Below are 20,443 nucleotides of genomic sequence, written 5' to 3'. Positions count from 1 at the left end.
CAGTGATAATGAACGCCATACTTATTTCCAAATTGTACACAAGAAACTAAAATTAAATTAATACAAGACTAACAAAGGCCAGAGGCTCCTGACTTGGGACAGGCGCAAAAATGCGGCGGGGTTAAACATGTTTGTGAGATCTCAACCCTCCCCCTATACCTCTAGCCAATGTAGAAAAGTAAACGCATAACAATACGCACATTAAAATTCAGTCCAAGAGAAGTCCGAGTCTGATGTCAGAAGATGTAACCAAAGAAAATAAACAAAATGACAATAATACATAAATAACAACAGACTACTAGCAGTTAACTGACATGCCAGCTCCAGACTTCAATTAAACTGACTGAAAGATTATGATTTCATCATATGAACATCAGGCACAATCCTTCCCGTTAGGGGTTTAGTATCATACCATCATAACATATATGAGAAGAACATAACCCGTGTCATGCCAACAACTGGTTTTTGAATAAATGTGTTTAGTTCCGATGCAAAGACCCTATAAGCGAATCAATATTACACAAAATATGCAATTGTTAATGACCTGACAACAGTATCGTAACTATATCCCTTCTTAATAAGTCTATTCAAAGGTTTTGTTAGTTTTTGAGGTGAATACTGACACCTTTGTGCTTTATAAAGAATATTTCCATAAAAAATTGGATGTGAAATACCTGAACGTATAAGAAGTTTGCATGTTAAGCTATATTTACAAATGATGTCCTTATACCGATGATAAAATTAAGTAAATGTTTTAACTAGTTTGTGATATCGAAAACCCTGGTGTAATAATTTTTCAGTAATACATAAATTTCTCTCGTTAAAATCTAAAACATTGTTACATACACGACCGAATCGTACAAGTTGAGATATATAAACACCGTAAGATGGTGACAAGATAACGTCACCATCTTAAAACTGTATGTTATAATAAGCATATCTAAAGTACATCGACACGGAGCTCATTGTATGAAGGCACATATACAAGTATCCGATAAATGTTCTATCGCAAAGAGAAGCTCGAAACAATGTAATTTATAAAATGACATTGTCATCGTTTTAGGACAGTCACACTGTTGTTATATGTAACAACATGGAAAAGTATTGTACTTATTGTTTAAGATTTGGACAAAATAATGTTGATTTCGACAACGAGTTTGAAACTAACGAATTAGAGTTAAGTGCAAGTCGGTGAAACATATTTCCGGATACACAAACATTGAAAAAGTTCGGGTGCATTCGGAGAAATTCTTGCCAGAAGACGGTTGACATCGATTGAGAAAAAAAAAACAAATCCAGGGTTACAAACTAAAAATGAGGGAAACACATCAAGAGGAGAACAACGAAACAAAAGAAACACAACACTAAAATGTAACACACACATAAACGAACAATAATATAACAATGGCCATTTTCCTGACTTGGTACATGACATGACAGAACTACAATACAAATAAATTGGAGAACATATAGGACAAAGAAACACACAAATAATAGCTCTTAAAAGGTACCAGGTTTATAATTGAATACGCCAGACACACATTTCGTCTACACAAGACTAATCGGTGATCCTCAGATAAAAAAAGTTCGAAAGCCAATCAAGTACAAAGTGGAAGAGCATTGAGGACCGAAAGTTCCAAAAGCAACCAAGTTATTGTTAGGACATGGGTATTCTTTTTCTTAACTTTTAGTAAACTTACGTTTTCATATCCATCTTAAAATTAGTTTTTTCTGTTGGTTTTTTTTTGAAAGCGTTTTCTATTTTATAATTAATATCTAGAGGATATTTCTTCCATTCTGAATCCTTGTTGTCTTTGTACTCCCATGACGCATTTTCTGTAAAACATAAGAAAGGTATACTAGTATCTTAGTTTTACAAAAAGTTAATATCCATTTCTGACATAAATATTCCATAATGAATATCCACCGATTTTCCAAAGATATCTGACACACTTAAAAGAAAGTAAGTCTGACTCATGTGCAACTGATGACATTGTGAACTGAACTTTTTTTTGAATAAACAAGTGTCTTGTTTATCAAAATATACCAAAAAGTTTACCAAAAGTAAAATCACAAAAATCTAAAATTAAAATAAGAATACACAAACTACCATAGTAGAATAACACAATGACGGGATGTATAACTACAGAGCCACGTTATATATGTATCATAGAAACATAAAAGGTTATATAGAAAAAGCACATTAGCAAAACAAATTAAAGACAAGCAAACATAAATGTTTCTCAGTAGCACCGTAATAATTTTTTTTTCATCAGCAAAGATTTCTAAAAGTTTAAAAAATATGATCACTTACTTGTTTCGTGACCATCTGCAGGCACATTAATTTGAGAATGCATACCTTCGTCATTTGAATCTAAATTAACATTAAACAAAAGACCAACAATGTACTGTTCAAATCTCGCAAGAAAGGTCACTTAATCAAATTTGTTCGTAATCATTGCGATAAAAACACTACCACGAGTAAAGCATAACTTACTGTATAATACCGTCTAAAGTAAAAAGTACTAGTCGTCAAATACGTTGCATATTTTGTCAGCCAATGGGCAACAACAACAAAAAGAAAAGACAAGTAGCTAATTTATTAATTTTTTGGTAATATATCTTAGCAATGAGAAAACTGAAAAAATATTTTCAATATGTTTCTTATTCCAATGGGCATAATTCCTATAAGAATGATCATTGGAACTTTTTCATTAACTTGCCGACATCCTTCCTTCATAAACATGATATAAAAATTCAACTAGAAAAAAATATATATTTCTATTTCTAACGGCCATAACTCCTGTACAAATAGTTAGTCGACACTCGTACAAGACCTTGCAGATATCATCCTTTAAAATGCTTTTATAACACACTATTTTGTCTGCTTATTTCGTTCACACATCGTTGTCAGTATAATGGAATTGTATACAACTGTCATGCAAGTGATAGGTTAAGCAAGGGGATTTAACCTAGCTATAAAACCAGGTTAAATCCACCGTTTTCTACATTAAAAAAATCCTGTACCAAATCAGGAATATAACAGTAGTTATCCATTCCTTGGATGTGTTTGAGCTGATTAGGGACTTTCCGTTTTGAATTTTCCTCACCGTTCGGTCTTTTTGTGATTTTACTTTATACTGCTGTTGCCTTTAAGTTTTATTAAGGATTTCTGTTTTGATAAGTGTCGTTGGTGTATATGCAGAGTTTCCAAGTTAATCGTCAATATATAATTCCTTTATCAATCAGTTTATGTTATGTGATTGACGTGGGGACAACAACAATATATTTTTCATGGAAAAAAGATAAGTTGAAACAGATATGGATGGATTTAGGCTCTCGGTAATTTTTTGCCTTTTAATAACACATTTTGTAGGATGAAGTTGTATTGGCTCATATTTAACTTCGGCAAAACATATACTTTTTCTACTTAAAAATGGTGCCAACTTATTAGATTTTGCAAAAATGTAATATGTTATGACCAATTTTTTGAGAATAGAAAAATACTTTTTTAACATGGTAAGATACCTCGTTTAATGCTACTAAACCTTAAAGGCAACTTTACTGTTCCATACAATAAAACATTATAACTTAGAATATCTGAGATTTGTCCCATTATATGATGAAGTTGTAAAATTATGAATTAAACACACACAATTATGGTTTTATAAATAAAAAATAAATAACTCCAAGATGACCGAACATCATGATTTGCCTAAAACTGTGGTAAAATTTACAAAAAAACTTACGTACTCCACAAGACTAGGTGTGTGATCGCATTTGTTGTGTTTAAAAGTACAAAATTGAAAATCATTGATGACCTAAAACAGTCCGAAAAGTTTTGCCAACTGTAGACAAATTAATGTATTTCTGAGTTAGAAAATCCTTAACTTTTATAAAGGTTCAAACGTTTTTTAACAGTTTATTAAAAATTTTGATACTTCTAATGATAACTCATGTGTTGTTAGAAGTACTGACTACTTGACTGGTTATAAAGTAATCGATATCATAGTTAAACCATTGATATTAAATCGTCATACCTGTATCTTTTGCCTGGTTCCATGAATTTGAATACGTAAAACCTTCATTTTGACTCCTTCCCTCCAGATCGGTAAATGGTATTTGTTCATCACCGTATGTACTGCTTTCGTCCCTAAGAAATACAAGGAATATTTGAGTTTTGATTGCGCTCATAAATCATTATCATATTAAATTTCGCGAAATTGAATTTTTTTTCTAAAACTCAATTAGAAATAAATATCTGTAAAAACATTTGATACTCACACAACCATAATTTCGCAGAACCCATTGTATCCCATTTTGTAAATTCCCATTTTCTTACTATCCCATCTGACCTAAAACAACAACATGACGTATTAATTTTGTAATTTTAGGAAATTAGAATTCAATATTTCTTTCTAAATATTTGCAAGCATTTCCAAAACATTATATTTTCTTAGCTGTTTTATCGATTAACGCATCGTTGCAAATATAATTGAGTCTGATGCGATTGTCATACAAGTGAGAGGTTTAGCGCTATAAAATCAGGTTCAATCCACCATTTTCTAGATTTGAAAATGCCCGTACCAAGTGAAGAATATAACAGTTGTCCATTTTTTTAATATGTTTTATCATTTGATTTTGCCATTTGATTAGGAACTTTCCGTTTTAAAATTTCCTCGGAGTTCAGTATTTTTGTGATTTTACCTTTTATGTTTATATACTTTACTTATAAATACATGAAATAAACAGTGTATTGATTTAAACAAAAGGGCATTTATAACGGTATGTAATTTTCGTAAGAAACTAAACTAAAGCCGCATATCTGTAAGTAACGTAATTAGTGTAGTGTAACCATTTGCTATCACATATTAAAGGAACACTGGCTTTGATATATATATATAAGATTAAATAGATTAAAACTGACGAGGAAAGGTAACACACGGCCACCGAAAGCTTTATTATTGTGAAGCCCAGGTGGTCGTGTGGTCTAGCGGGACGGCTACATTGCAGGCGATTTGGTGTCACGATATCTCAGTAGCATGGGTTCGAATCCCGGCGAGGGAAGAACAAAACATTTGCGAAAGCGAATTTACAGATCTAACATTGTTGGGTTGATGTTTAGACGAGTTATATATATACAATCTTGTATGATTTGTTTTGTTCCATCATTTATGAAAGTGAAATTGTGAAATAATAATTTTCGCTTTCAGGAACCAGTATGGTTTAATTTCGTCAAATTAAGCTAAGAAGCACTGGTGATGAATTATTCACTTTATAATTCGACCTCATTAAATCCATATTCATATGAACTTCAAATTAACACCTTTAACTTGAGATGGATAGCCCATGCATTGTTCCTTTTCGGTTATTTAGCGGAAAAGAAAGATATGTCAACTCAACAGTTTTAAAGTTGTATTGATATCGTAACAATAGGTCTGACAAATTCTTTGACTTTGGAGCTGATTATTTCAATGAATTGTTATTCTTAGATATTCATTTGATAAATATGTAATGCAATGTCATGAAATTAAATCAATCTTAAAGAATTATCATAATTATATACATATTGATGACCAACATCGAAAAAGTTTCTAAAAAACTTTGATTTTTCTTATTCGATCAAATAATTTTTTGTTGATATTTATTATCTTACCTTATGCTAATAAATTTAAATGGTTCTTTATAACAGTCTTCAGGATTTTCTCTAATAAAAGCAAATACTTACTACAGCTCTACCTTCCGGTTTTACGTTTAGAACTGTTCCCATGGTTCCAAATCCACCGTCATCATCTCCATATCTCCAGTCTCCCCCTGTTTATATTAAAACATTACTGATTAAGATTGATTATTGACTGATGGAAGTTTAACGTCGAGCTAGCGCTAAAGGGCTTAATTGCGAAGAAATAGATAAAGACAAAGTTTCTCCAGTATCAAGATAACTATTTTATAAATCAGGTAACTACGTAATATGCAATTAAAGTAAGATGCATGACCTAGATTACAAAATTGTATATAAATATATTGATAAATTCTTGCAAATTATCTTTAAAATATGTATATGTAAGTTTGAATGGTTTTTCACTAGTAATTATTTAGTCCCCTTTACAGCTTGCTGTTCGGTGTGAGCCACGGCTCAATGTTGAAGATCGATCGTACTTTGACCTATAATGGTTTACTTTTATAATTTTTTGTGACTTGGATGGAGAGTTGTCTTATTGGCACTCATACCACATCTTCCTATATATAATATCTATGTTTTCTCACCTCTAACAACTCTACATCCAACAGCAATCATTTCGTCAACCAGTATTCTCTTCTCATTCACTCTCCTTAAGTTAAATGTGTTAGAACTTTCTTCGTATCGATATATATTATTGTGTCCGTTGTCCCACATAACACGAACCCAACCTGTAATTCAAAATAGATATTATTGTGTCCGTTGTCCCACATAACACGAACCCAACCTGTAATTCAAATAGATATATATTATTGTGTCCGTTGTCCCACATAACACGAACCCAACCTGTAATTCAAATTGTAAACAATGCTGATTCATCTCATGTTGCATATCTTACCGAAATGAACTCTATATACAAAGATGGAAGATGTGAAAGTTTTATTATGGAACTGAAAACCGGTTTTTGAAAGTTAATACGAAATCAAAGCAAGTGAAAAACATTCATGAATCGTAGAAAGGAAAATTTGAACTAAAACTTCGACAAAAACTATCTAGTGAGATTAAAGCCATGTGAAAAATTAATTATACTTTATATTTTTTATTGCACACATTAATATATCATTACATAATAAGATGTTGATTTCAAATATTTTAGCTCGTTAAATATTAGTAGATTGAAAATGTAATCATATTCTATTATAACACATTAATTCATATTTACATTTTTTTATTTAACAATTTTTTTATCTGTTTGAAAAAAAAGGTAAAATGAAAAAAAATACCCCAAGGAAATATCAAAACGAAAAGTCCCTATTTAAATGAAATAAAAAGCTCAAACACACCAAACACATCAAAGGAATAGATAACAACTGTCATATTAATATAACAATCGCATATAATTCCATTATATTTACAGTCATGTTTGAACAAAACAAACAAACATATTGCGAGAAGTGCAATAAGAATGTGTAAAAAGGTGTTGCCTAGTGAAAGATTGTGTTTCATGTTAAATCTCAACATAATATTACTTTAATGTAAAAAGGAAATATATTTCGTAATAAGATGATTCGTCTTGCAACAACACAAATCAGTATTAGTGTGAATTGAAAACAAACCCATTGTGCAAATTAGCGTAAATAAGTTTATCTAAACACTTAAGCCTTTCCAGAAGGAGGTTTTGATGATCTTGGCAACATATTGCTAAATTATTTGAAATTTTGGTTTTCAATGATCTTTATTTTTGTTTTTAAAAAGAGAGACTTTCTATTTTGCTTCGAGTCACTTGAACTGAAGAGTGTAAAATAGATTCTTCATAGATTCAAGGATTGAAATTTTATATTCGCGCCAGACGCACGTTTCGTCTACTAAAGACTCATCAGTGACGTTCGAATAAAAGCAGATCAAAAGGCTGAAGTTTAAAGTACAAAGTCAATGAGCATTTAGGACCAATTATTCTTAAAAGTTTTGCCAAATACAGCTAAGGTTATCTTTTATGACGTAAAAAAGGCTTAGTATTTCAAAAATTCTAAATACTGTGAACGGTTTATTTATGATCATATCAATGATAATCCATGTCAACAAGTGCTGACTTCTTTACTGGTGATACCCTCGGGGAATAAAACTCCACAACCAGTGGCATTTAAGCAAATTACAGGTATGTGATCTAAAATAAGCCAGGTATCTTCATGATGAGAGTCGATACTATTACTGATGGGCATTTAGTATTTGAAGGTATCACGAACCTGTCGTCAGCAATCCTGTCCCCCACTACAAATTTTATTTATAGGATAGCGTAGAATGGTGATGTTAACATCCTTTGACGTATAACTCTTAATACGTACTTCGAGACGTATTGTACTTAGAATGTTTGAATGTTTGTTTATGACCTGTTTTTTTAAGAATAAATATTGAAATGAACTTAAAGATGCAAAACGACTCCTATGCTTACCATTGTCGTGTTGTCCTATTACAGTACCTGGACAGTTTCCATCTTGGTCACCATACGTCCATAAAGGGCCACGTCGTACCCTATCTCCCAGATGTAATGTTCGACATTTTAATTCCTTATAAATGCCTTCTTCTAATTGCGAGTTGGTAAATTCCACCACGAAGTCAATACAATCTTCCTGTGTGAGTGTAATAAATTAAAGGAAAAACAATGGTATTTCATTAATAATAAATCAAATCTATCGAATTTGTGCTTACACGAGCCAATTTATTTTTCAGTTTCTGTTAGTCATACGTTTGTTTCTTTCTAAATGTTCTTTGTTTCTTCGTGTTGGCTACTTACTGTTTGGTCCATGTATACCCTTTATGTCATCTTTCTTAAAAAAAACACATGAGAGACATAACGTAAACATGCCTTGATTAGATAACGTTAATTGGATACTGACACATATAAAGCATTCTGTTAAGTTATTTATCAAGTCAACTCTGATGGTGTCAATTCGAATCCAGATCATGGCAAGGTGTGTTCGACTCTGATCTTAATTGTTAGAGCTAGTCAGCTTTCTTGTTGAAGATCTATATTTCTCTTTGTGTACTCTGGCTTCTTCGTCTATTAAAACTTTACGTTTAGAATATAGTCAACGACTGCTGAAAGTTGCTTTCAAAATCGACAAGTAATCAATCATACTCAGTGTTTCCGGCAAATGGAGGATTTATCTAATTTGTACCTTGTTCCAATGTCCTGCATTATGCGTCCGATACTTACATAAAGTATACATTGTGTATAAGTTTTCTCTCTTAAGTCATTTATTTTAAATTAAGAAATTAATATATCTTACGTTTTGGTCCTCAGGATTTCTTGTTAATTCGTATATTTTTTGACTGATGAAATCTCTGTTCGGTTCTTCGGATAAAAATTTCATCTCTCCTGCTACTCTTGCAGCTACTCCCTTAAAGACAAACAATGTGTCAATGATATATATAAGAAAGCTGGTTAATAATACAAAGACACACAGACAGAAAATGTAGTGACGTGACGTAGTGAGGACATATCACATTATTGTGACTCCTTTTGCTCTTATTTGTTAAATACTGGAATATTGTTAGAGCCTAACCTGAAAATCTCGATGTAAACAAAGCACTACAATAAAGGTTTCGAGAGTCTTATTCATCCTACAAAAGGAATTTTATAATTGAAATGGAAGATAGTAATTGTGTTTCAATTATCATGAGATATGTGATGCTCTTGTTTATTTACTTAACCACGCGATTTAGTCATCATTCAATGTGTTTTGTGCTGCAAAGCTTATGCTTTTCGAGACACAGGTTTCACTTTAAGTGAAATAACTTGATAATTTAACCAAAATGTATTTCTGATGAAATATTGAATAAAATGTGTCTTGTCATACCTAATACCTGTACAAGTCTTAGATATAAATAAAAGGTTCGGACGATTCTGCATTAATTGATAATTGAATTTGTCGAATTGCAAGGTAATACATCCCACATAACGTAACGGAAAGTTAGTATTCAATATCGTGCAACTACTTTCTTATTGTTTTTAAGTATTTGACCTTATCGGCAAAATGTACATTTTTCCATTTAAAACGCCAAGTTGGTGTAAGTTATCCTGATTTTGTGGAGTGACGACATTTTCCCTTTATAAACATAACGAATACAGAAGAAAGTGGAATAAACTTACAAGAAGTTGTGACATTCGAATCAAACGATACATCTCACTAATTGATATCACTTTTCCTTTCGTCTCTTTCACTGCTTGTTCCATAATCTTTAATAAAAGTCATAACCGAATTAAATTTACAAAAGTGTTTTAGTATGTTTCTATGTCAAAGAACTGGTATGTGCTCTTACAGTATTGAAATTAATCAAACGTTTATGATATACAGCAACATAGTACTTTTTGGATTAAACAAACAAAAACGTTAATTTCAGACGACACATTGAGACTAGATCATTGAGTTCTTTTCTTAAACTCGGAACAAGTTTGGTAAAGGTTTGCAATCTTATTTTTCACAATGACAATATTAAACATTATAACATTCATTAAACTAAAAATTCAAAGTTCTTTGAAGCAGTGGTAGTCTTCAATTGTAACCTAAACGGAAAAGATAGGAGTAAATAGTTATCAAAGGTACCAGGATTATAATTTAGTATGCCAGACGCGCGTTACGTCTTCATAAGACTCATCAGTGACGCTCAAATCAATAAACTTATAACGCAAAACAAGTACAAAGTTGAAGAGCATTGAGGATCCAAAATTCCAAAAAGTTATGCCAAATACGGCTAAGGTAATCTATGCCTGGGATATGAAAATACTTAGTTTTTCGAAAAGTTCAAAGTTTTGTAACAGGAAATTTATTAAAATGACCACATTATTGATATTCATGTCAACACCGAAGTGTTGACTACTGGGCTGGTGATACCCTCGGGGACGAAACGTCAGCCAGCAGTGTCATCGACCCATTGGTGTAAATAGTTATCAAAGGTACCAGGATTATAATTTAGTACGCCAGTTCCTCAACGATTGCAGAAGATATGGGATTTTCAAATATTTGGACCTCGAGCAACACTGAAGAAATTACTTTCGAAATACGCATTTAAATTGTATACAAGTTCTGTATTTTGGTATGACCAGCCGAGGACATAACTTGCAACCTGTTACATACTCAAATATAATTTAGATTAGTGAAAATAAGAAACTGAGTATCCTCCAAAAAAGCTGCACATAACCAAAATTAAATTTTAAGCTCCAAATTTCTAATATTTAAATAAAACAATGCTTTTGGGAATACCTGTGTGTACTTGATTATACATGACTAATTTTTGAATGATTCTTTGGGATATACTGCTTTTTTATAATTTTTTCACGCACAAGATTGTTCTGTTGGTGCATAATTGAATAAAGTGTAAAACAATCCTTTAATATCTTATTAATGAGTATGTTTATTTATTAATGAACCGTTTTTGCGCTGCAAACACACAAGTATAAACTGCGCTCATGTCTATAGCGTTGCACAATACTTTGCGTACTGACATACATGATATAACAAAATATTATTTGTTTTGTCGATGTGTTCTAAAAAAATATTTATATCGATACTAGACAATTTTAATGACTATATATGAGGACGTAACTTCATCGGGATATCAAAATATTACCGGAGCGCAATAGAAAGAGATTTCTATTGTACTGATGGTTAAATGGCGTTTCAAAGTCACCTGAAGACACACTGGAACTATCCCGGGGTTTTCAAAATAAGAAAAGTACAGTTAATTACATTCTTAAAAAATAAACTGTAATTAATTATATGAATTGAAATCATACCAAGTTAGTCTTTCAATATTGAGAATTCATTAGGGTTTTTTTTCCACCTTTTTAGTAAAATATAATTATCTACTCACAACGCTTAATTGTTGTTCCCCAAGTTGAACATAGTACACCTTAATTGAATGTTCCGCTATTGTTCTTATTACACTTAAAACCTCAGAATCAGTCTGGAAAAAAAAAGAAACACTTTTTTAGCTTTTCGGCAACATCCATAATCCGAGATAAGGTACCGTACTTTCTGTATCAAACTAACAAATGTGACAGTTTTCAATAGTATGTATAATTGATTTTTTTTTAAATACATCATATTCATGAAAAGCGTTAGGTTTGATATGTGTGCATTTATTTGTAGGCACCTAATCATTTTCTATCACAGTATTTTTCAACATAAAAAAGGAATCGAAAAAGACATGCTAGACTTTAGAGGCAAAAGAGTTTTTTTAAATGCCTGTCCCAAGTGTGGAACAAGGCAGTTGTTATCCATGTTCTTAAATACTAGTAAAACCATTTCCTAAATTTTTTTCTCACTTTTGTTTGTATTGAAGGGATATTTTTGACGGATCGAATTCTCTAGGTAACATCGTTACAAACTATATGATAGGAATAAAAATAACAAATGAACATATTTTGAAAAAAAAATATGTAGTTAACAGCACCTGAAAAAGTTAGGGTGTGGTCAATCTTTGTTAGGGTGTGGTCAATCTTTAACTTGTTCGAAGAAGTTTTGAGACTGTTTCATATAATTTCCATTTGATATAAGTATAGCATGACACATATTTAAATGTAGTATAGGTACATGTAACCATTATTGTGGATCAGAATCTTCTGACCCTTCCGGAACACCTGAGGTCACCCCAAGTTTTCTGTTGGGTCGTGTTGCTTAGTCTTTATTTTTCAATGTTGTGTCTTGTGTACTATTTTTTTCTGTTTATCTTTTTTCTTTTTTAGCCTTTGGGTGGTCAGTTTATTTTCGATCTTTGAGTTTGGTTGTCACTCTGGTATCTTTCGATATTATAAATTTTATAAATTTTCAGAATGAAGTAATAAGTTATATCGCCGGTATGTTTTGTTCTCGACACCAACACATGCAGCTATGCATGAAAGTGTTCTGATAAATGGTATGAAGAATATTATAACTTCTCTTGCAACTATTATTTCACGAGACCTTTATTGTGTCACACATTTTATAATGCCTTTGATTTTATAACAGAATTTGCTGGTCTTTTAATGGTATGTTTTGAGAAATAGTTTCTCGTTCCATGGCATTTGGTCATAGTTATCTCATTGACAGTCATGTCACAAATCCATAACAAAACCACAAGTTTTCAGAGTTGTGTATCGTCATGATACACAAATGAGAAAATGAAAACTGTGATAGCAATGAATTATAAATGTTGAATACGTTACGCTTATCAGGTCTTTGTCTGAGGAAGTACCATCAGTGAACATTATCATGTGTCCTTGAACCAGGACGCCTCCAGAACATGTGGTTGTCCCTAGAGTATAAAAGGTGATATCATGAAAAGTAAAACAGGTGCAATCGTAATTCATTTATGTTGTGGGTTCATTTCAAAAAAGATAAGAAGTCATAACATCGTGTATGACTTAATAGTTATATTTATATATATATAAACAAACCAGATTCTGAATAAAAGTTATTGTCAATTTTACCTATGAATAATTGATAACTTGCTTGTATATGCAGGATTACGAAGACATATGTGATCAAATGTTGAAAGTCTGGTGTAGGATTCCTACCCGAGGGTTTCAACATCCCGATTGTCATTACTTCTGTGAATGACATGAATTACCATTGATTTTGTCATTTTTATAAATCAACTGTTTACAAAACTTCCAATGTCAAGCTCCTACGACGGGTGTCACATGTGGAGCAGCATATGTTTACCCATACGAAGCACCTGATATTACCCCCATTTTTGGTGGGGTTTGTGTTGCTTAGTATTCAGTTTCTATGTTGTTTGTCTGTTGATCTTTTTCGTTTTTAGGCATGGCGTTGTCAGTTTATTTATCAGATTTAATGTCCATATGGTATATTTTGCCTCTCCTAATCGTCTGAGAGTCAAACGCATTTTTTTGACAGATTAAAGAAAAACTTAAAAAGATAGTCGATCAACTATAAATAATAAAACAATAAACACTAAGGTGTGAAAAAGGACATAGGCAAAGCCGTAATCATGTACAGGGGTTACACTAGTTTTTTAAGACCTCAACCTTTATGTATCTTGGAATATCAAAACTGCATTATGATGCAGCTGTTTTTAAACATTTGAATTACCAGCTAGAACTGTAGCCATTCCCATTAAAAGTCCCCCTATTATTGGAGCTTCTCCCTCTGGTTCCAATTCGTCTGTAAGAAAAAATAGACTTTCGTTATTAGTATATGACATATGATTTTTGTAAAGAAAACTGATAAAAATGTAGTGTTAATTTCTCAAGAATTTATTGCATATCAGAGCAAATTTTCAGTATTTCAAATTAATTATAATCTACAGTATCACAGTCTCATGTGAACAAACTAAGATACCTACATCTTGGACTTGTTTTACCATTTAAAGAACAAAGGTAAGAAAAACTTTATTCAAATTGATTTAAAATGTAGCTAGTATCATTATTTAAACGCGCTTAAAATTCAAGAAGGTTTCCAAATGTTGTTTATGTTTTAGTCGTGACAGGAAACGGATACAGAGTGATTTGGCGAAATGACAAATTTACTCGGTTGCAATATTTGAATCTAGCTTTAATAAATTGTTACAGAGAAATCTTAAGTAGAGAAAAAAATAAATGTATACATTTGTATTTGCATTGTATTATAGATCAAATTCATTCGTTCAGTGTATGTTCACTTATGTTTATATTTCTTTTGATTGAGTTAAGCCATTTCAATTGATATTTTGTAGTGTGTCTTTCTGTGTTGGGATGTTACACTTTTGTTTTAGATAAGGGTGAAGATTGGTACCTATTAAAACGTTTAACCAGCTGCATTTGTTTGCACCTGTCCGAAATCTTATGTTCAGCAGTTGTCGTTTGTTGATGTGGTTCATTATTTTTTCTCGTTTCTCGTTTTTTTTTATATAAATTAGACCGTTGGTTTTCCCGTTTGATTGTTTTAACACTTGTTATTTTTGGGGCGTTGATAGCTTGCTGTTTGGTGTGAGCCAAGACTCCGTGTTTAAGACCGTACTTAGACCTTTAATGGTTTACTTTTACAAATTGTGACTTGGATGTAGAATTGTCTCATTGGCACTCATACCACATCTTCTTTTGTTGATTAGATTTAATTTTCATCCTTTGTGATAAAACAAAACCCAGATTACAAATACAACATCAGAAAAAACCACTTAAGAACTGAAGATAAATTTACCTATTAAGCTGAGCAGTAGATCGTAGTCACTTGTATGCTCGTGTAACAATCTACTCCGTCCACAAAACACAGCGATTCCGACATTTTCTACTAAACCTCTTGTTCTCTGAATCTGTTTGACACCTTCGAATGTAAATATATATAGTTAAACTAAGGTTGCCGTTCAACATGCTATCATATTTACATATATAAAACTGCAAAATATTATCAACAGAAGGGGTTTTATGCAGTAAATTATTTACAATGCAAAGAACTTATATCTCAAATGTTTCACAGTCCCAACTCAGTAGACTGTATCGCTGATTTCGTTCTTGTTTCAGGTGTATGATTGTTAGTTTGATCAACATTTTCAATCTGTATTATCTGTATTTATTCATTTCTAGAGGGTAACTTTCTTAACCGAAGATGAACATTTGATGAACCTTGAACATTAAAATAGTATTTGCCAATTTTCCACACGTGGAATTTAATAATAAGACATTTGCCCGGTTCAAAGTACGAACTGTTAACAGTTAACTACATCATCAAAATGCTGACTTAGGGGGACGGTGGGTCAAGTAGAGAAGAGTTTGTTTTATGAACATATTACGTCATAATAAATCATGTCAAATTTATCGCCTGGCGTTAAACAGCTATTAACCTATTACTTCAACTTTCCATATTCGTAATGACATGGAACACAGGTACTGGATATAACCGGACTCGCATAAAGGGAAAAATATTCGAATTTACTTAGTAGGAGATAATAACCTTTTTGGCATACTTGGTCAATCTCTTTAATTCTAAAAAAAATAACTCACTTACTTATCCTACCTTCATGCTATGAATTAGTCTTGCTAACATTATAAAGTACCTTCAATATATCTTCTTGCAGCTGATTTCATGGAGACGAATTTATCTCCTCTCATATGTTCACATGCATCTAGTACTAGGGTAACATCGTGGCCATGCCATCCTCGCTGAACAACACCTGACTTTACCCTGAGGTTTGCTGAAAATGAGCAAATAATCTGTTTCTGGATTGTTTTATTAAAATGGTACCAAACACCTACACTTAAATTAAGTTGGCTTGTTTAATTTTCTTTAAAGTTATACAAAATATTTACTTTGACCCTTTGACAAAAAATATAAAATTGAAAAACAATTGAATCACACTCGGAAAATTTCATTGGATATATATCACTAATTTTCATCATTGAGAAGCTTGAAATTTCCTTAATTTAACAATAAAATATGATTAGAACGTTCAGCTGATTTTTTGAAGTGTTATTCCTGTTATTTTTCACCTTAATCTTATCGGAGGGCAAATCTTTTGTCTGTTATCCCTCAAACAAACTGATACATTGCTTCATGTCTGAATGTCTAAAATTTAATCTTAAATTTATTTTAGTTAAATATCTTTCGAATTACACTCACCTTCCATGGTAAATTGTTCAGTATATCTATGCCAGTCATCAATAGTTGCTTTTCTACTTTCACCTGGTAAGATAATGTAAAATTCGATTCAATGTCATCAAATAAAAACATCAAAAGTTTCATTTATAGGAAAGTGTATCGCATATATTGTCCAAGAGGGAGATATGTAAAATTTACATTTTACTGTTGAGGTTTAAAGATATAAAAATCATTTAATGTATATTCGCAACTGAATATTAGAAAAGTATCTTTTTTCTAAAAACTTTTTTTCAAATTTATCTTTCATAAAACGTTATCATTTACCGATTCCAGCCGTACGTTGTTCACCATCTTCAAATATATCGGAAGCCTCATATTCATACCTGTCAAAACATATATGCATAGGGACGTTTAAAACTAGTATCTATCACGCCGCACATAAAGCATAATACCTATGCCAATGTCCATATTGGAAATACACGAACACTCATCTAATTTGGCGGCGAATGTTTTGAAAAGGTTTGCGATTGATTTTTGAAATAACCTATAAAAGAGGGACGAAAGATACCAAAGGGACAGTCAAACTCATCAATCGAAAATAAACTGACAACGCCATGGCTAAAAATGAAAAAGACAAACAGACAAACAATAGTACACATGACACAACATAAAAAACTAAAGAATAAACAACACGAACTCCACCAAAAACTAGGGGTGATCTCAGGTGCTCTAGAAGGGTAAGCAGATCCTGCTCCACATGTGGCACCCGTCGTGTTGCTAATATGATAACAAATCCGGTAAATAGTCTAATTCGGTAGGTCACATTCATGAAAGGGAATGGGATTTTTTTAGTTACGACGTTAGGAACATATCCGATATCATTTGTGAAACGGTTATTCCATAATGGTCAACCAACTCGTGATGGCGTCCGTAAAATTTACGAAAGGATGATTTCAACTTCACCTTTTGGAACTCTTGGTTTAATAGCTTCCTTGAGAGCAGCAACCCTCTATCAAGAAAATCATGATAGGAAATGCAAGCACGGGAATATCGTATAAATTGGGAGTTATATACCCCGTATGCAGGTGCTGCTGGAATGTTGCTACTTAGAAATAGAAAGTTCACAATTGGAAAGCTAAAATCATCTCTTTTGTCGTAAAATTTCGTTTTCAGCCGACCTTCATTGTCAATTTCTAGATGTAAATCAAGATATGAGGCCGACTTAACTGTATCTGTAGTATCCTTCATCTCTAGTTCGATGGGATAGATAATTTTGAATTATTTAGTGAAAGAACATCATCTATATATCGAAAAGTAGAGATAAAGGATATTGCTAACTTCTTGTCTTTACTGTCATCTCTCCTAGCTTACAACCTTTTTTGTATGCTTTATGGTTGGGTTTGTATTGCTCAGTCTTTATGTTTTTGTGTACTTTTTTTGTTTTGTTCATTTTATCTATTTTATTTTCCTGTTATTATTGCATGTGTTATCGGTATTCTTTTAATGTATTTTGTTTCAATATTTTGATCTCTCTCTTTTTTCTTAGTTTTGATTTCTCTATTTTACTCTGGTTCTGGTTTTTTTTATGAATGGTTTACACTGTATAAAAGGGATAATATTTGTTAAGAATTTATTCGCGTTATGCCTTAAGCTTTGAATACCTGAAATCTCCCGTTGTAGGCTGCTCCGAATGAGTCGGAGTGATATTATTTAATGGCGGTACCTCTTCATTGATTCCTTCAACAGATGCAATAAACAAACCTTCATAGCATGTTTGGTCGGTAAGTAATCTTACACGATTGTCAAACATCAAATTTGTACGTGAGGTCTTCAAACCAAAGTTGTTCTTTAATGTTTTTTTAGTAAGAATATTTGATGCATGGAAACTTGTAGATTCAATTCCCCTCTCCGTTTCTAAGGTATTAAATGGCACCCCTGGACTGTGTTCTACGTTCTCATCACTTGTATCGCTGTTGTCGTCCATATGATGCCCATGTTTCGGCATAGGATCGTGGGACTCCATTCTGTTCAAATTGCCTGTCTTATTTGCAGGAATATTTGCTGGAAACCATATATTGTTTAATGGAACCTGCATGTGACATGAATACATTTGATATTGCTCATCATTGTTGTATACATGTTTAGTCGTCGCAGTTTTATTGTTTACATCCAGTAGATTTTGAGCATTGGAAGACGTTGGATTTCCAATTGCGTATAAATCACTCTGAACTTCAGGTGGTGACTTTTTATAAGTATCTATAGCAGTTGCCGGGATTTTTTCATCAACAGAGGCTAAAATTTCACGTTTTTGACTGAAACTGTATGCCAAAGAACATTTCTTTCTTTCTGTAGATTCTTCTGAACTTAAATCGTTGGAGCTAAGCTGACCTTTTAAGTCAGTTATAGATCCAGGTTCAAAATGATTAATTCGTGATGATTTTTTGGAATTGGGTGTTTGATGGTTTGTTCCAATCTTGGTTTTGTTTTCAGTTAATGTGTCACCATGTAATTTGTTTACTTTTTCAACCAATTTTTCAAGTATACTTTTGATTTCGTCAATATTAATTCCTTGCTGTGAATACTGCCCTTCCAGTGCATTGATGCGTTCCTCAACTTCTGCAATATATTGTACAGTTATATGTTTACTTCCTTTTTTTGCTTGAGGTTTGAGTTAATTAGCACTTAAAGAAAGCTTGTGGTTTATCTGAACAATAACTTGTCTTTCTAAAACTATTATTCAAGCACAAAAATGAAACTCTATAAGCTAACAACTTACAAAAATATTAACTTGTCGTGTAGTTTAAAGATAATGTGTACACCAACGAATTACTGTGTGATATTATATAATATCATTCGATCGTATCAATATAAACAGATTGTTAACGGAAGTATTTGTTAAACACAACCATGCCAGATTTCTTTATCACTGTTTGCTTAAAAAACAGCACAAAAACGACTTTAAAAGTTGTTGTAGATAAGAAGATCAAAATAATTTTATTTATTTACTTTCAACTTTCGCTTTATTTTCATACTGTTTTTAATACTTACTTTCATCTCTTTGACTTCTCAAACTTGACAGGTTCTGGTTCCTTAAAGAAATAATTCATAAGTGTCTATTATTCAAATGAAAATCCAAATATTAAATAGTTGCCTTAACATAATTGTGTATTATAATGATTAAGAATATTACGCAATGTTGACTACCAATTTTTTACTTTTTTACCTTTTATGTCAGATAGAGTTGCGCCCACATTAGCAGAAACACTGAAAATCCTTGTCTTTTAGGATTGGAGTCGAACAGAACTTGCCAGGAGCGGAAATCGAACTCACAACCTAAGAGTTGAAAAATTGGAAATGCAATCGTTTATTTCGCGACATAAATATTTTTTACTAACAACATATTTGCAACGTTTTGTTATTCAATGGACAATCGGCTTTCCTTTTGGAAAGTACTTCGCACCATATCTTGATGAGGTATTCTTCACTAATAAGTTGTTTGTGGGAGATTGAAAGAAGCTAAGATAAAAAAGGATATAACATTCAGTTAAGTCAAATTTATATCTTGACATCTAGCAATTAACATCATAGCTTTACGACAAAGCAGATGATTCAAATTTTCCAATTCTATGTAGCAAAATTCGAGCAATGACTTCATTGGCAGTGTGTGTCGCAAAGTTAACCCGGTATTCCAGAGTTTGCGTGATGATTTTCATAATAGTCTATGCTTTAATCCAATCAAATATATTAAAATAGAATGCTTACTCAAGACAAGATAGTCGTTGTCGAAAATCTATTTGCTTCTGTTTGAACTGAAGGATCGACTGATTTATTGTTACTAGCTGAAACAAAATACAAAATGCATGATTATAATTAATCATTTCAATAAAACATCAATTCTGAATTTGCACAGTATGATTGTTTAAAAAAAATGTATCTTACCATAAACGCTTTATTCTAAGCACAGCGCCGCCTAAACAATTACAGATGGCTATAATGGCCTTTATTCCAACAAAAAAGTAAGTATTAACTAAAGTATTGAAAGTGGTCATTATTTTTAGCTTACATCTTATCTACTATATTTCATATTCTATACAAAATGCAATGGATGGTCTTTTTAACTTTTTCTTATTCTTCGATCGATATTTTTCAGTAAGGCTCCTACATTGTTGATAATATGAATGTTTGTATT

General features: G+C 32.0%; 1 protein-coding gene across 1 annotated transcript in view; it reads right to left on the bottom strand.

Annotated features, from left to right (window-relative positions):
- The window catches only part of LOC143071298 (uncharacterized), a 31,600-nt gene extending 11,511 nt beyond the window's left edge, over positions 1-20,089 (bottom strand). The window contains exons 1-19 of the mRNA XM_076245524.1: positions 20,017-20,089; positions 19,303-19,343; positions 17,916-18,870; positions 16,579-16,637; positions 16,276-16,338; positions 15,713-15,850; positions 14,860-14,982; positions 13,774-13,845; positions 12,885-12,973; positions 11,552-11,644; positions 9,831-9,917; positions 8,968-9,078; positions 8,130-8,307; positions 6,268-6,411; positions 5,729-5,814; positions 4,285-4,355; positions 4,041-4,153; positions 2,315-2,374; positions 1,701-1,836 (exon numbers count right to left, since the gene is read on the bottom strand). Of these exons, the coding sequence (XP_076101639.1) occupies positions 1,701-1,836; positions 2,315-2,374; positions 4,041-4,153; positions 4,285-4,355; positions 5,729-5,814; positions 6,268-6,411; positions 8,130-8,307; positions 8,968-9,078; positions 9,831-9,917; positions 11,552-11,644; positions 12,885-12,973; positions 13,774-13,845; positions 14,860-14,982; positions 15,713-15,850; positions 16,276-16,338; positions 16,579-16,637; positions 17,916-18,364 (2,072 nt within the window). The 5' untranslated portion in view covers positions 18,365-18,870; positions 19,303-19,343; positions 20,017-20,089. The remainder of the gene's footprint in view (positions 1-1,700; positions 1,837-2,314; positions 2,375-4,040; positions 4,154-4,284; positions 4,356-5,728; positions 5,815-6,267; positions 6,412-8,129; positions 8,308-8,967; positions 9,079-9,830; positions 9,918-11,551; positions 11,645-12,884; positions 12,974-13,773; positions 13,846-14,859; positions 14,983-15,712; positions 15,851-16,275; positions 16,339-16,578; positions 16,638-17,915; positions 18,871-19,302; positions 19,344-20,016) is intronic.
- Positions 20,090-20,443: the final 354 nt, after the last annotated feature.

Source organism: Mytilus galloprovincialis, chromosome 4 (genome assembly GCF_965363235.1).
Source record: "Mytilus galloprovincialis chromosome 4, xbMytGall1.hap1.1, whole genome shotgun sequence".
Classification (NCBI taxonomy): Eukaryota; Metazoa; Mollusca; class Bivalvia; order Mytilida; family Mytilidae; genus Mytilus; species Mytilus galloprovincialis.
This window is presented reverse-complemented; position numbering and strand designations above follow the sequence as displayed.